Below are 14,356 nucleotides of genomic sequence, written 5' to 3' on the forward strand. Positions count from 1 at the left end.
GAAGGAAAAGAAGGCATTTTATCAAAAAATCACCTGCACTTGAATGTTTATTGCAGCACAATTCTCAACTGCAAAGATATGGAATCAACCTAAGTGTCCATCAATTCATGAGTGAATAAAGAAAATGTAGGATATATGTACCATGGAGTACTACTCAGCTATAAAAAAGAATGAAATGATGTCTTTCATGGATGGAATGGAGGCCATTATCCTAAGGGGAAGTATCACAGGAATGGGAAAACAAACATCACATAATCTCATGAATAAGTGGGAGCTAAATGTACACACAGGTGCAAAGGAACATAAAGGACATTGGAAACTAAGAAGGGGGGAGGTTGGGAGGGGCCTGAGGGATTAAAACTTACCAATGAGGTACAATGAACACTGTCCTGGTGGTGGGCACACTGAAAGTCCTGACTTCAGCATTATGCAGTGTATTCACGTAACAAAAACATTTTTGCCCCTTTAATATTTTGAAATAAAAAACAAGCAAACCAAAAAAAGTGTGCCCAAATTAGATCTTTAAGTAGAAATCTTTAAATTCTTTCAAATGCCAGACAGGTTTACACAATTCACATCATCTGCCTCATCGCCCTGGACAAATAGAATTATTCAATATTTAAATCTTCTGACACTGAAAGTCAGCCATGAAACAATTGCTCTGGGACACTGAACATTACCAAGCTCTTCTCTCGCTTTTTATGTGCAACAGATTCTCTTAGGCTATTCCATGCATTCTTTTAAAAATGTCGTAACAGCATCCAGAGTCTCTCAGTCTCCATCAGCAGGATCAAGCTTTCTATTCCCTCATTTTTGCCCTTGTATAAAATGACAGGATCTTTCCGTCATCTAATGTCATCCTGCTCATGCTATTCATATTCTAACTAATGAGAGGAGAAGGTCAAAGTCAAGCTAATGTGAATTAAACAGCAATTTTTTAGTAGAACCTTGTCAACACCGCAGAAGTAGAACTTTAGCTAATATGCCTCCCTCTCCACACACCATGGCCCCTTTTTCCCTTCAGTAAAACTCCTACCCCGGGAAGATTCTTTCTCCTTCCTTCACCACCATTGACAGTTCTCCTCCAGGTTTTCCACACGTTCCTTGCCTCACTGGTGCAAGGTCATGTGTGTGAGTGTGTCTGTATGTGTCTATATAGGCTGGAGTGGGCAGTTTATAATATTAATTGCATGCTGAATGCTTCCACATGATGAACTCAGGATCTATATTCTGTTTTTTCCATATATAGAGAGTATATAACTGTGTTTACATACATACTATGTTAAATGAATAAATCTTATTAAGGTCCAATAATTTAATAGAAATAGCCATTTTCTTTGTCATATTTTAACCGTATTGTGACTGACTTAGTCTAAGACTCCTTTGCTCTGCTGTTTCTTGTGTTGAAAGTACTATTTAATGGACTAGCAACTTGTGCCCATGTTTTTCATGACTCAGACATTAAATATGGTTATATATTTATATCAGGATTTCTAATAAAGGCTTTCACTTTTTATTCATAGGTTCTTTTTTTAAAAAAATTCATTCAGTAAATAGTATATGGTTCTTTGTGGGTATTTTGTTTAATTAAATCAGCAAAATGTTTAGAGCTGGAAAGATTTTTCTGAGCAATAATTTTAGAGATTTAAATGGCTTACTTAATAATTGATTTCCCATGTTAATACTAGAAAAATCACTGAAAGCTCTTTCTTGGTCTGTCCCAAATCTTCCCATATAGCCTGTTTGCAATTTTTTCAGCCCCATGGTTTAAAGTTCTGTTTTTCCCATTACCTCAAATCATTAGTACTTTCGTGTACTCATGTAAGTCCTCTCTAGGAAAATATTTCTCTACTTCAGATGTTTTTGCCTTATCCCCCAAAATTCCCTTTGCTTTTCTTGCTTAAGAATTAGCAGATAGAAAAGTAGAAGAAATCTATTTGTCCAAGAAGTAGGAAGGTGTCAAATTCCCAACTTCCCCAAATGGAAGAACATACATTTCAGACCAAATTTGTAACCTAAACATTAATTACTCAATGGAAATGGAATTATTATAGCAAAACTTTGTTCCTTCTTCACACATTATAATATTTTTAGTTCACAAAGTACAGTTATTTTTAAAATAATGGGACAACAAATGCTGTTATCTGAGGTATATAATTTAAGCAAGTTGAAAACTATACAAATTACAGTGATGAATCTTAAAGCTTATCAAAAAACTTACTGTTGGAAAAAAATAAGGCACTAGTACACTGAAAGTTTTTTAAGTAATTTGACAAGTTAAGTTTGAACCATAAAGGGTATGCATGTGACCAGTTTTAATTGGGAAGGAAATAATGGGATAGATACCTAAATAGATCTGCAGGGTTCACATTAATATTATTTTCTAAGAAATTATATTTAAGAATGAAGAGCTTTTTGTTCTCTATTTTTATTCAAAATTAAGTTTGTATGTGAAACTCATTTATTTTATATTTATTATTTCAAAAAGACAAGCTATATTTGGCATGGTACCATCTCGATGAATAATTTTGAAATTTGGGAGTTAATTTTGCCAATGAAAAACATAAGAATATTAGTGATGCTCTTTCTTACACGAGGATGTCAGAGCCGGAGTGAAATAGCACTAGACAAACACATGCATACTGTGCTATAAGCTATAGATGCTTCTATCATTCATTGCCCTTTTGTGATTACTCAGTAAACATTTAGTTATTTAATGATTACTTCCTGTTCTTTTCGTATCACAACTTTTTATTAAACACTGTCAGACACCATTCTAGGTGGAGATATAGCAGCGAGTTAATATAAATGATAAAAATCCCTGCCTTTATCAAACTTATATTCTGGTAGTCATGTCAAAAATTGAAATAAAAACAAGTAAAATTATTAAAGTCTTAATCCTGAAGGAAATTAGAAATTCAAAGGAAGATTAGTGGGTTTATTGAAAGTGTAAATTTACATCATATTCACTGAATTCTCCCGTAGTCTCTATAAAAATACTTAGCATCAACAGGTACTTAAATATTGGTACTATCTTAACTTTTAGGTTAGAATGTCATGGCCTCTATCAAAAGAAATGTATATGGTTTATATATTCCAAATATCATAGATGATACAGCAATTAACAGTAAAATAACTGTTGTATAGCATTAAGTTGTTGTTATCTTGATATCTGCATTTCACTGACATTTTTACATCTATGACCACATTGAATGTAAAATGTTCACTGGTTATGGCAATAAACAATAATAAATCTTAATGTAGTATTTTTAACTTCAGGCTACCCTTATGATTACAAATATTCCTACAATTTTAAAATATATTATTTAGAGTATATGTATGGAATGAATGTTTTCAAAACATGGGAGTGCAGATGGAATCTTAATTCATAAATGGGCAAATTGTACTTTTTAATCCCATTGAATATTCATTTACTAGTTACAGAACTATAGAAAAAGAATTATCTATTCATATATCCATCTATCATCTATGTATCAGTTATGTGTGTGTACCCTTTTATATTTTCTATATAAATACTTTATTTTAGCCACATGGATTTTTTTTTCATTGGGCAGTCTGTTATGAGAAAAGGAAGAGTGCCTCCCCAACCCTCTACGGAATTATGCTATAATCTGGCTCCAATTCCATGTAATATCCATTAATGATTCTACCTAAAAGACTTAATTGTCAAAGTTATAATTTATCTGTAAAACCACGTATTTTTCATTATTGACATTACCATCAGCAAATATTAATGATGTTTTATGGAAAGTATAAAAACACAACTATTATTGACTATTTATAATAACAAATGTATGGGATTTATGCCATTTTATGTAAAACCACTGCATCATTCACCATAAAGCTTCCTCCCTCTTTTAATACAAATTTTTAAAATTCTGTGTTTTTGATCAGTGTACATAAATCTTTATATTTGGAATTTTGTCCTACTTTGAGAACTTGTATGATGATTTTCTACTTAACAAGTAAATAAACAGCAAACTCCTTTAGAAGTATGATTTACTGCTTATTCAAGACTACAGTTTGTACGAACCAGAGAAAGGGGGACACTTGAAGGGAAGAAAAAGAAACCTACAAACCTGAAAACTCCAAATGCCCTGTCAACAAATATTGGAAGTGGCAGAACAAAATTTATATATAAACATTAGACATATAAAGCAAAAATGTTTCTAAATCCAACCTCCATTATGGACATAAATATTCTGTAACTATGGGTACGTGAGAATCAATTTCTACAGACCAGCAATAAAAAGTTAACAAAAGAAATCCCTTTGTCTTTTCTCCCTCAGGATTGACATCTTTAAGTATGTGATCTACGGCATCGCGGCTGCGTTCTTTGTGTATGGCATTTTGCTGATGGTGGAAGGTTTCTTCACAACTGGTGCCATCAAAGATCTCTATGGGGATTTCAAAATCACCACTTGCGGCAGATGTGTGAGCACCTGGGTATGTTGTTTCTCTACATTCAGTGTGTGACGTGGATTTATTTCAATTTCACACAGGTGTTTGCAGCCATCTCCCAAGAATTAAAGTATTTTTTAACACAGTTTTATTTCCTCCTGTGATGGCTATCTTAAACCTTGGTAATATTATTAGCTAAGTTAGGATTATTCCTTGTGGAAATTCAGTTTCAAATTCTCAAATCATATGCAGTCTAATTAGTTTTGTTTCTAGAGGCAGCGAAACTTGCAATTGATTAATGATTTTTTTTCAAAGGGCTTTGGGGTTCCCATATGGAATAACAAAAAATCTACCTGAAACTTAATAGGCATTACATCTGTCTGTCTCCCATGTAAACACATGTCTCAGTATTGTACTGTAAATTTGGGGGCAACTAAATCATGTAATTTCTGTCTTCTATTGACTTAAGATAAGAATTTTATAAAATTCAGCCTTAAATCTTTATTGATATATTTAATGGTAAATCAAATTTATAGTCATACTCTAAAGTTAAGCAGTGCAATGTATATATATCTACTAATGCACGAGAGTGGTGAAAATTAATATGGTTGAAAGTACTTTTGCATTTTTATGCAGAATCATTTTTCTGTAATGAAATGTTGAAGCTTCCATCCTTGGCAGACATGTTTTGCTTTTTGTCTAATGTTATATAAGAACATGTTTGGCCAGGCGTGGTGGCTCATGCGTGCAATTCTAGCACTCTGGGAGGCTGAGGTAGGTGGATTGTTTGAGCTCAGGAGTTCAAGACCAGCCTGAGCAAGAGCGAGACCCTGTCTCTACTAAAAATAGAAAGAAATTAGCTGGACAACTAAATATATATATATATATAGAAAAAATTAGCCGGGCATGGTGGCTCATGGCCTGTAGTCCCAGCTACGCTGGAGGCTGAGGCAGGAGAATGGCTTGAGCCCAGGAGTTTGAGGTTGCTGTGAGCTAGGCTGACGCCACGGCACTCTAGCCGGACAACAGAGTGAGACTCTGTCTCAAAAAAAAACACATATGTTTAATTATAGCATAAATTCATAAATTCATATTAAGTAAACTGTCTCTAATAAGGAATGACATAAATTACTTCAATCTCACAGAAAAGTTAAAAAATACCTGTTAACCAAAAAACTTTTTTTTTTTTACTAATTTGTAACAAATTCTATTATGCTGTTCACTTCAGTAGTAACGATAGTCTAATGAAATGGTTTTCCTGAGTTGTGGGCATTTGTAGTTGTCTCTGGAATGATCGCTTGTAAGAATCATTTTATATCTGTTTTGGGACAGCACTTATTTAGTATTTAAAGAAGTAAAATATGTGAGTGTGCGCAAAGCTGGAATTTGAATAATGTGCCTAATGGGCTTTAAGCTGGGGTTTATCACTTAAATTATTTGGATCAGTAATATCAAATTACAGATCTTGGATTAAAGAAAAATAAAATATGAATATTCAGTGGGCCAGTTGTCAGTGACACCTACCAACGTCTGTAGTAAAAAGGCCTGTTCTGATTTTAGATTCATTTCTATTCTGCCAATAAAGTATAGTAAATTCAATTAATAATGGGCTTTTCCTTATATTGGAATAATATCATCGTAATGCCACTTGTGTGACTTAGTAAGTTACTAACTTCTCTGGATCATAGTTTAGTCATTTCCAAAATGAAGATGGTCTCTAAAGCTCTTTCCAGCTCAAAGAGTCCGTGATAAAGCACTACTGAAATGATAAGAGATCATGGGTCTGGAAGCACATTTTTACAACCGGGGAATAACCCTTTGCCAGGAAGAGTGCTGCCAATTATGTTGTTTCATTCAAAATTGGAAAATTACTTTATAGTTAAAAAAAAAAAATCCCAGAAGAAAACTCATATCTATGTGTAGCAATTATTTGCCTGACATTCAAGCATCTTAAAGGTATCTCAAATAAGAATTTTTAAAACAAAACACGAGCCACATTTTTTCTATAATAGTAACAATTGTGTCACCAGTCCCACCCAACAGACCAGAAGGGTGGCAGCAGCTGCGTGGGCTCCTCCAGAGGCTACGCAGCAGGGAGCAGCCCACCAAGAGGCCCTCGCCTAATGCTGTAACAGTCCCCTGACACCCAGGAATGCGCAGAACCCAGGCCGAAGTTGAAACTGCATTCTCTTGCCTTCTGCAGAGGCAGCAACGCAGTGGGCTAGGCCTCTGAGTCGTGCCCTGGCTATGCCCACTTGGAGGGAACCAGCTCCACAACCTGAGAAGGCACTAGTGGTGGCTGCAGGCAGTGCTGCAGGGCCCTGCGACCCTTCCCCTTCCCCCGGCCCCTCTCTTCACCTTGCTCATCACTCAGAACCTACAGTTCCATGGGATCAGAAGGAAAAAGAAAGATGTGTAGTCCAGCCTGTCCTGCTATTACCTTCCTTTTTTTCCTATTTCCATTCTGCTTCTTTTTTATTTTTTCAATTTGTAGGTGGATTGTATTTTACTGTCTACCTCATGTTCAATGAGTTAACCTGTTAACTTGTTTTGCCTGTCTTCCTTACCTTTAAAAGTGTCTATGCTTTTAAGTTATATTGATGCCTTTGTACTTGGAACACTGAATAATACTGAAGGGTGGAATAATTTTGCCTTTTGTAACAACTATATTATATGAAAAGCTTTCCGAATTAATATAAGACTAACGGAAACTTTTTATTCTATCCTTGTTTCTCTATACTGCATAACAAGTAAAATGGTTACTAATTGAAACTCTACCGGCACGAATGCAGTTAGTTTTAAAGCAGCATTGTGTCACTGAATTGAGGATGCTAATCAATATTCCCTTGACTTAATGAATGCCCCTGGAAGCATAACTTCATCTGCATTATGTGTTTCCTCTCATGCAGGATCAAGTCCAATTCAAGCTGATTTCAAAATGTTAATGCTATCATTTGAAATCCAGTATGCGAGGAAAATAACACACAAAGCCACAATATTAATTTATCGGGGTGAAAATCATTATTAACTACTTTATGTGAAAGGTTATTAAAATATCTTTAGTAATATTTATTTATAGTAAATATTGAATGGCACCAAATTGAGTACAAACACGTTATTGAATACATTAAACATGAACTTATTAAGTTTAGTTAGTGCAGAAATATTTACTTTCTTTAACCATTTTCCTTTTGAAATTTTAAACCCAAAAATATTTATTTTATTGCAACTTGGGAACATTCAGTATGTCATATTTTGAAATCTTAGGATATTTGTTGCACCGATCACTAATTTTCTCATTTCTGTAAATTTCTCATAGCTACCATGACACTATTATACATCTCAGAATTTATTTGTACTTGTTCTGAAAGTTAGATTTTTAAATCCAACACTTTTGAAGTAATACATTCTTAAATTAACTACTCTTTGTGGAAATTAACACATTTATTTTCCATAAATTTACCTGTTCTAAGACTTAAGTAAAACAATAAGAACTTTTGATAATGTGTGTATCAGTTAGCTAGGGCTGCCATAACAAGGTACCACAAACTAGATGGCTTAAACAACAGAAATTTATTGTCTCATGGCTCTGGAGCTTAGAAGTCTGAGATCAAGGTGTCAGCAGAGTTAGTTTTTTTCTGAGGGCCGTGAAGAAGGATCTGTTCCATGTTTCTCCCCTAGCTTCTGGTAGGGTGCTGTTAATTTTGGGCATTTTTTGCCTCATAGAAGCACTACCCTAAACACTGCCTTCATGTTCTTCATATGGTGCTCTCCCTACATGTCTTTGTCCAAATTTTTCCTTTTTTATAAGGACAGCAATCATATTGGAATGGGGTTTACCCTAACGACCTTATTATAAAATACTCCAAATAAAGTCACACTCCAAAATACTGGCGGTAGAATTTCATCATATGGATTTTGTGAGGACACAAGTCAACTCATAACAGTGTGTCTTATTATTACAGCAACATTATGCCATGCACCATTTTTGAAGCAACAAAATTGAGTAGTTACTATTGTTACCCTGTTTCACAGATGAAGAAACACATACAGGTTGGGTATCTGTAATCTGAAAATCCCAAATCCGAAATGCTCCAAAATCTGAAACTTTTTGAGTGCCAACATGATGCTCGGAGGAAATGCTCATTGGAGCATTTTGGATTTTGGGTTTTTCAATTCGGTATGCTCAACCAGTAAGTATAATGCAAATATTCCAAAATCTGAAAATATCTGACACCTGAAACACTGTTGGTCCCAAGCATTTTGGATAAGGGATATTCAACTTGTATTCTATTTGTTTATTTTTAAATACTCTTCCTGTTAGCCTCAGCTGCCTGTAGATTTCAAACACAGCATATTAGACTCTTCACCTTGCTCATCACTCAGAACTTATAGCTCCATGGGATCAGAGGGAAAAAGAAAGATGTATATTCCAGCCTCTCCTGCTATTACCTTCCTTTTTTTCCTATTTCCATTCTGCTTAGTTTTATACTCTATGTAATTATCTTTGAATCTGTTCTTTGTCATAACTCTTAGCTCATTTACACAAGTTAAAACCAAGTTTTAGTACTAGTAATCAGTCCAGTAATAATAACAAGAACTGTTTGTTAGGTGCTTACATATGCCATTCGCTGTATTATGCAGTTTACAAAATACTAGGGCATTTAATCTGCAAAAAGAAAAAAAAACATGTGAAGTAGACACTAGTTACCCTCACGTCACAGATGAAGAAATTGCCAGCTAGATGAGTTACTTGCTCAGGATACGTCGTGGGTGGTGGAGCCAGATTTGAACTCAAGTATCTGGTACAGAACTCATGTTGCTAACCTCATGATCAGGATTTGCCTTGAGTGTTTGTGGTTTATTTAGGCTAATTTAATAGGACAATTACCTGTTTACGAAGGTCCTTTTTAAGTTACCAGCCATTTTCTGGTTTACATCTTAGTAACATCATTCATTGGTAATTGGACAGCTTCTTCATTGCAGAGATATCCTCGTTTGAACCTTTGCTTTTATCAACAATCATGAATTGTCTCTTTTTACAATACAAGGATGCTCTGCAGAATATGAAGGAACTCAGTAGTCTAAGATGCTTTTCTATGACTAAGATGTTTTTGATGATTATTTGTAAGGAATCTTGAGGTCTAATACTATCAAGTCGACATCAAGGAACTCTGCATTCTGTACTGTCCCTAAAATTTGTCTTTTAAAATAAAAAAACAAAAAATAAAATACAAACACACAAAACACTTTTGAATCCAAACTGCCAAAACACAGTTCCTAGAATAAGGCCTTGCCTCTCTCTAGGATACTCCAAATCTAACATGGGGAAGGGAATATCATTTTTTCAGATTATAAAAATGACCTTTAGTTTCTCAGTAGGAAAAAAAGGGAGGGGAATATATGCTGCTTCAGGCATAGGGGTGACATTTAAAAATAATGTTTCAAAAAGCATTGCATTGTGAAAGAAGGAACTAGGATTTTATTTGCTGCAAGTATCTGAAGTAGATCCATATCCTGCTTCAGATTTGAACTTTGTAAATACTAGGACAATGGACCAATCTCAATGTAACTGTTAAGATGTTAACTACACTGGTACATAAATTACAAGAAGAAATAAATCAAAACTCTCATCTTTTCTGATTTCTAATGTAAAAGTTGACAGAAATTTTCTGTTAGCCACGTAAGATGGCACTAAGAAAATGGAAAAATCTGTTTTAAAATGCAAAACATCTAGTGTTAGATTTTTAAATACAAGAGATTTATAGGAACTAGAGATGGAAAATTGATGAAGTGTTTGAATCATGTGAATGCTTCTCAGATCACCGTAAGTTGTGATTAGAATTCATTCAAATAAAAATAACTCCTCAAAATGTTAAGCCAACATTTTGTTTTGTTTTGTTTGTTTGTTTGTTTTTGCTTTTGATTCTTCCAGTCATGATAAATAGTCTTTGGCCAAACTTTAAAAAAAATTTGTATAGTCTTATATCAGATTGTCCTAGGATATAATTTCATGCCATTTATGACTCCTTATATTTTCATAACCCTGAAGTTATTTTTAAATAAACTTTTTTATTTTAGAATAGTTTTCAATTTACAAAAAGATGAACATGGTACAGTTTCCATATAAATCAATCCCAGTTTGCTCTATTACTAACATCTTATGTTAGAATGTTACATTTGTCACAATTAATAAGCTAATATTGGTACATTATTATTAACTAAAGTCCATGCTTTGTTCAGGTTTCTTTAGTTTTCACAAAATGTCACTTTTCTGTGCCAGTATCCCATTCAGGATACCATATTACATTAATTGTGTCTTCTTAGGCTACTATGAATTGTGACATTCACATGTTTTTCATTACCTTGACAGTTTTGAGGAGCGGTAGCTAGGTATTTTGTAAATGTATCTCAGTTGTAATTTTTCTGTTTTTCTCATGAGACTGTGGTTTTGGGTTATGAGGAGGAAAATGACAGAGAAAACATCTTTCTCATCACATCATCTCAAGGGTGTCTATAGTACTTTTGAAAAAGAAAAACTAAAGATATGAAATAGCACAATATCTGATCTATGTTTTCCTAAACAGAGTCGTTCTGTTTTAAATCTCATTAAAAAATCTATTTTATCCTAATTAGCTTGTATATAGCAGGATAATAGTCTATGGACCTCTGTTTTCTTTTTGGAGAATACTCAAAACCTTCAGTTTCTGATTTAGTTAATATAAAATTAAATCTTAGAGTTTGGCGCCAATTGTAAATATCTGGCATATCTCCATAGTTCATGAATTTTAATTTCTACCTACAAAAATACTCTAGTTTAAATGAAATCATTTGGAGGTATAAATTTTTCAATCAAACTTTGTAATGAAGCTAAAAATTCATCTTAAGGATAGCAAATGTCCTCAAATTTATAAACTTTATGAATCCCAATGTAATAGTCACTCACCTTAACTGCTGCCAATATGATTAACCTCAATGTTATATGTTTGGATTATACTTCACAAATAGAAATAATTTTTAATATTGACTTAATTGAGCTCAAAATATCCTTTTAATGTGCCAAATATTCCCAAACATGTAATATTAATAATTATTATTTAAATAGGCCACTAGATGAGGAATTAAATAATAATCATGGATTACAAATGATATATTAATAAAATACTGACTTGTTAATGGATGCCTTTATTTTCCAACTAGGAATATTATTCCCACTGTGCTGGGAAAAATCTCTATGCAAAGATATTTATTTTAAAATTTTCTTTCAGACAAAAACCCAAAAGCTATATATTTCTTGGACTTTGTCTTTAAATCAGCAACATTATACAAAAAAAAAATGCTTCACAACATTTTTGAGACTCAATTTCTTTGTCTCTTTTTCTCATTTTGAGACTAATTACTACTATAGTTTATATTTTAAGATTACTTTATGGGGAAACTAAGTATATTAAGGATATAAAAATTAAAAGTTCACTGAGGAATTTCTAAGCCTAGTATTATTACAGTGGGATCATTGATGAAAAGCACATTTCTCAGACATTTACAATATAACTGGTGTTAAAGTTATATTATTAGTACTCACTAAAAGGAAGTTTCCTCTACAGCAATATTTGCTGGAAAAGCATATATTCTACTAAGCCAATGATGCTTTTATTTTTATATAATTTGACTTTATTTGAATTTTGTTTTCAATTGAAAAAGTAAAATCGCTTTGGCTCAATTTTCTTAGGATCTATTAAAAAGATGATGTGCATACTGAGTACTGATGATCTACAAGGAAACAAAACGGCATCCCTGTCCCTAGGGAGTCTTAGTCTAGTTGGGATATGCGGGAGACTTGCACATGAACATGTGAGCATATCGATGATCATAACTTATAGCATATGCACAGAGAGGAGATGATTAAAATCTGTGATAGAGAAGTGTTGTTGAACAGTGTACGCCTAAAGCCTAATACAGTACACACTGTTGGCACACAGGAAATTTTAATTAGTTATGCATCATGTAATGTTTTGGTCAACTAGACCACATATATGGCAGAATATAATACCACATTTTTACTGTACCTTTTCTGTGTTTAGATATGTTTAGATACACAAATGCTTACGATTGTGTTACAGTTGCCTACAGTGTTCCATACGGTAGCATGCTGTGTAGGTTTGTAGCCTCGGAACAATAAGCTAGGTGTGTAGTAGGCTATAGCTTCTAGGCATCTAGGTTTGTGCAAGTACCTTCTTTGATGTTTGCACAAGGATGAAATCGCCTACTAACACATTTCTCAGAACATATCCTCTTCATTAAGTGATGCATAATTGTATTAACAAATTAGTGAGCAAATTGATCTGGGGTTGGGAGGATGGAAAGAAGCTATACAAGTGGTGTGGAGGGTGCGAATTAAAATGAAATATGTAGAGTACCACAGTTATCCATGTGCTAGATCAGGCTGGAGAGGCAAGCAGGCACACAATCCTGATGTTCAAGTAAGTTCTGAAGTATTTGAACTGGATTTGTTGAGTGAATGACACCAATGAAGGTAACAAAGAGGAAAACATTGCAATTAGTTTTTTTAAGTAGACTTTAATTTTTAGGACAGTTTTAAGGTTCACAGCAAAATTGAACAGAAGATACGGAAATTCCCGTGTACTCCTTTCCCCTACATATGCACGGCCTCCCCCACTATTAAAATCCCTCACCAGAGTGGTACATTTGTTACAATCAATGAACCCATAGCAACACGTCACTATCACCCAAAACCTATAGCTTACACGAGGGTTCATGCATGGTGCTGTACATTTTACGAGTTCTAGTAAATGTATAATGACATGTCATGCACCATTATAGCCCTTAAATTTCTCTGTGCTCCACCTATTCATTCATCCCTCCCCCTTAACCCCTGGAAGCTGCTGATCCTTTTACTGTCTTCACAGTTTTGTGTTTTCCAGAGAGTCATATAGTTGGATTCAGACAGTATGTGGCCTTACAGATTGGCGTCTTTCACTTAATAATATGCATTTAAGTTTCCTCCAAGTCATTGCATGATTTGATAGTTCATTTTAAGTACTTTTATTTCTTGATTGATTTGAATTGGCAAATAAAAATTGTTTGTATTTATTCTGTATACTATGTTGCTTTGAAATATGTGTATGCATTGCAGGATATCTAAATCAAGCTAATTGACAAATGCATTACCTCACATACTTGTCATTTTTTTGTGAAGAGAACACTTAAAATCTACTCTCTTAGAAATTTTCAAGACTACAATACATTGTTATTAACTATAGTCACCACGTGTACAATAAATATCTTGAATTTATTCCTCTTCTCTAACTGAAATTTTGTATCCTTTGACCAACGTTTTCCCAATTCTCCCCCTGTCTCCATAGCTCATCTCCTTTTAGCACGGACTATTTCATTGTCTGGATATGCCAAAGTTTATTTATCCATTCATCCACTAAGGAAAATCTTGATTGATTCTAAGCTTTGGCAATTATGAATAAAGTGCTATAAACATCTGTAGGTATTTACGTGGACATCAGTTTTCAACCATTTGAGTAAATACCAGGGAGTCCAATTGCTGGATCATATAGTAAGAATATGTTCAGTTTTGCAATAAATCGCCAAACTCTCTTCCAAAGTGACTGTACCATTTTGTATTCCTGCCAGCAGTAAGAGTTCCTGCATCACGGTTACTTTTGCATTTAAGAAAAATACCTCTGATCACAAATAAAGGATGGACTGAAGAAGAAAAACACTTGCAGTGGAGAAATTTTATATTTTTTTACTCTATTGTTTATGTTTTTACTACTTAATGATTGCTGTATATAATTATCTCCTCACCATATTAATTCCAACTGCATGAGCAATGATTATTCTTTTAAAGCAGTCTATATTTTAATTTGGTCATGTCATTTGTAATTTAATTTAATGTGATTCA

General features: G+C 33.8%; 1 protein-coding gene across 4 annotated transcripts in view; it reads left to right on the top strand.

Moving 5' to 3' along the window:
- The window catches only part of GPM6A (glycoprotein M6A), a 472,863-nt gene that overhangs the window by 424,383 nt on the left and 34,124 nt on the right, over positions 1–14,356 (top strand). For 3 of the 4 annotated variants that reach the window (XM_012651660.1, XM_012651661.1, XM_012651659.1), the window contains one exon: positions 4,311–4,467. The exons of the other annotated variant lie outside the window; for it this stretch is intronic. In XM_012651660.1, coding sequence (XP_012507114.1) covers positions 4,311–4,467 — 157 coding nt within the window. The remainder of the gene's footprint in view (positions 1–4,310; positions 4,468–14,356) is intronic. 4 annotated transcript variants of the gene reach the window in all.

Source organism: Propithecus coquereli, unplaced genomic scaffold (assembly GCF_000956105.1).
Source record: "Propithecus coquereli isolate 6110/MARCELLA unplaced genomic scaffold, Pcoq_1.0 Scaffold36, whole genome shotgun sequence".
Classification (NCBI taxonomy): domain Eukaryota; kingdom Metazoa; phylum Chordata; class Mammalia; order Primates; family Indriidae; genus Propithecus; species Propithecus coquereli.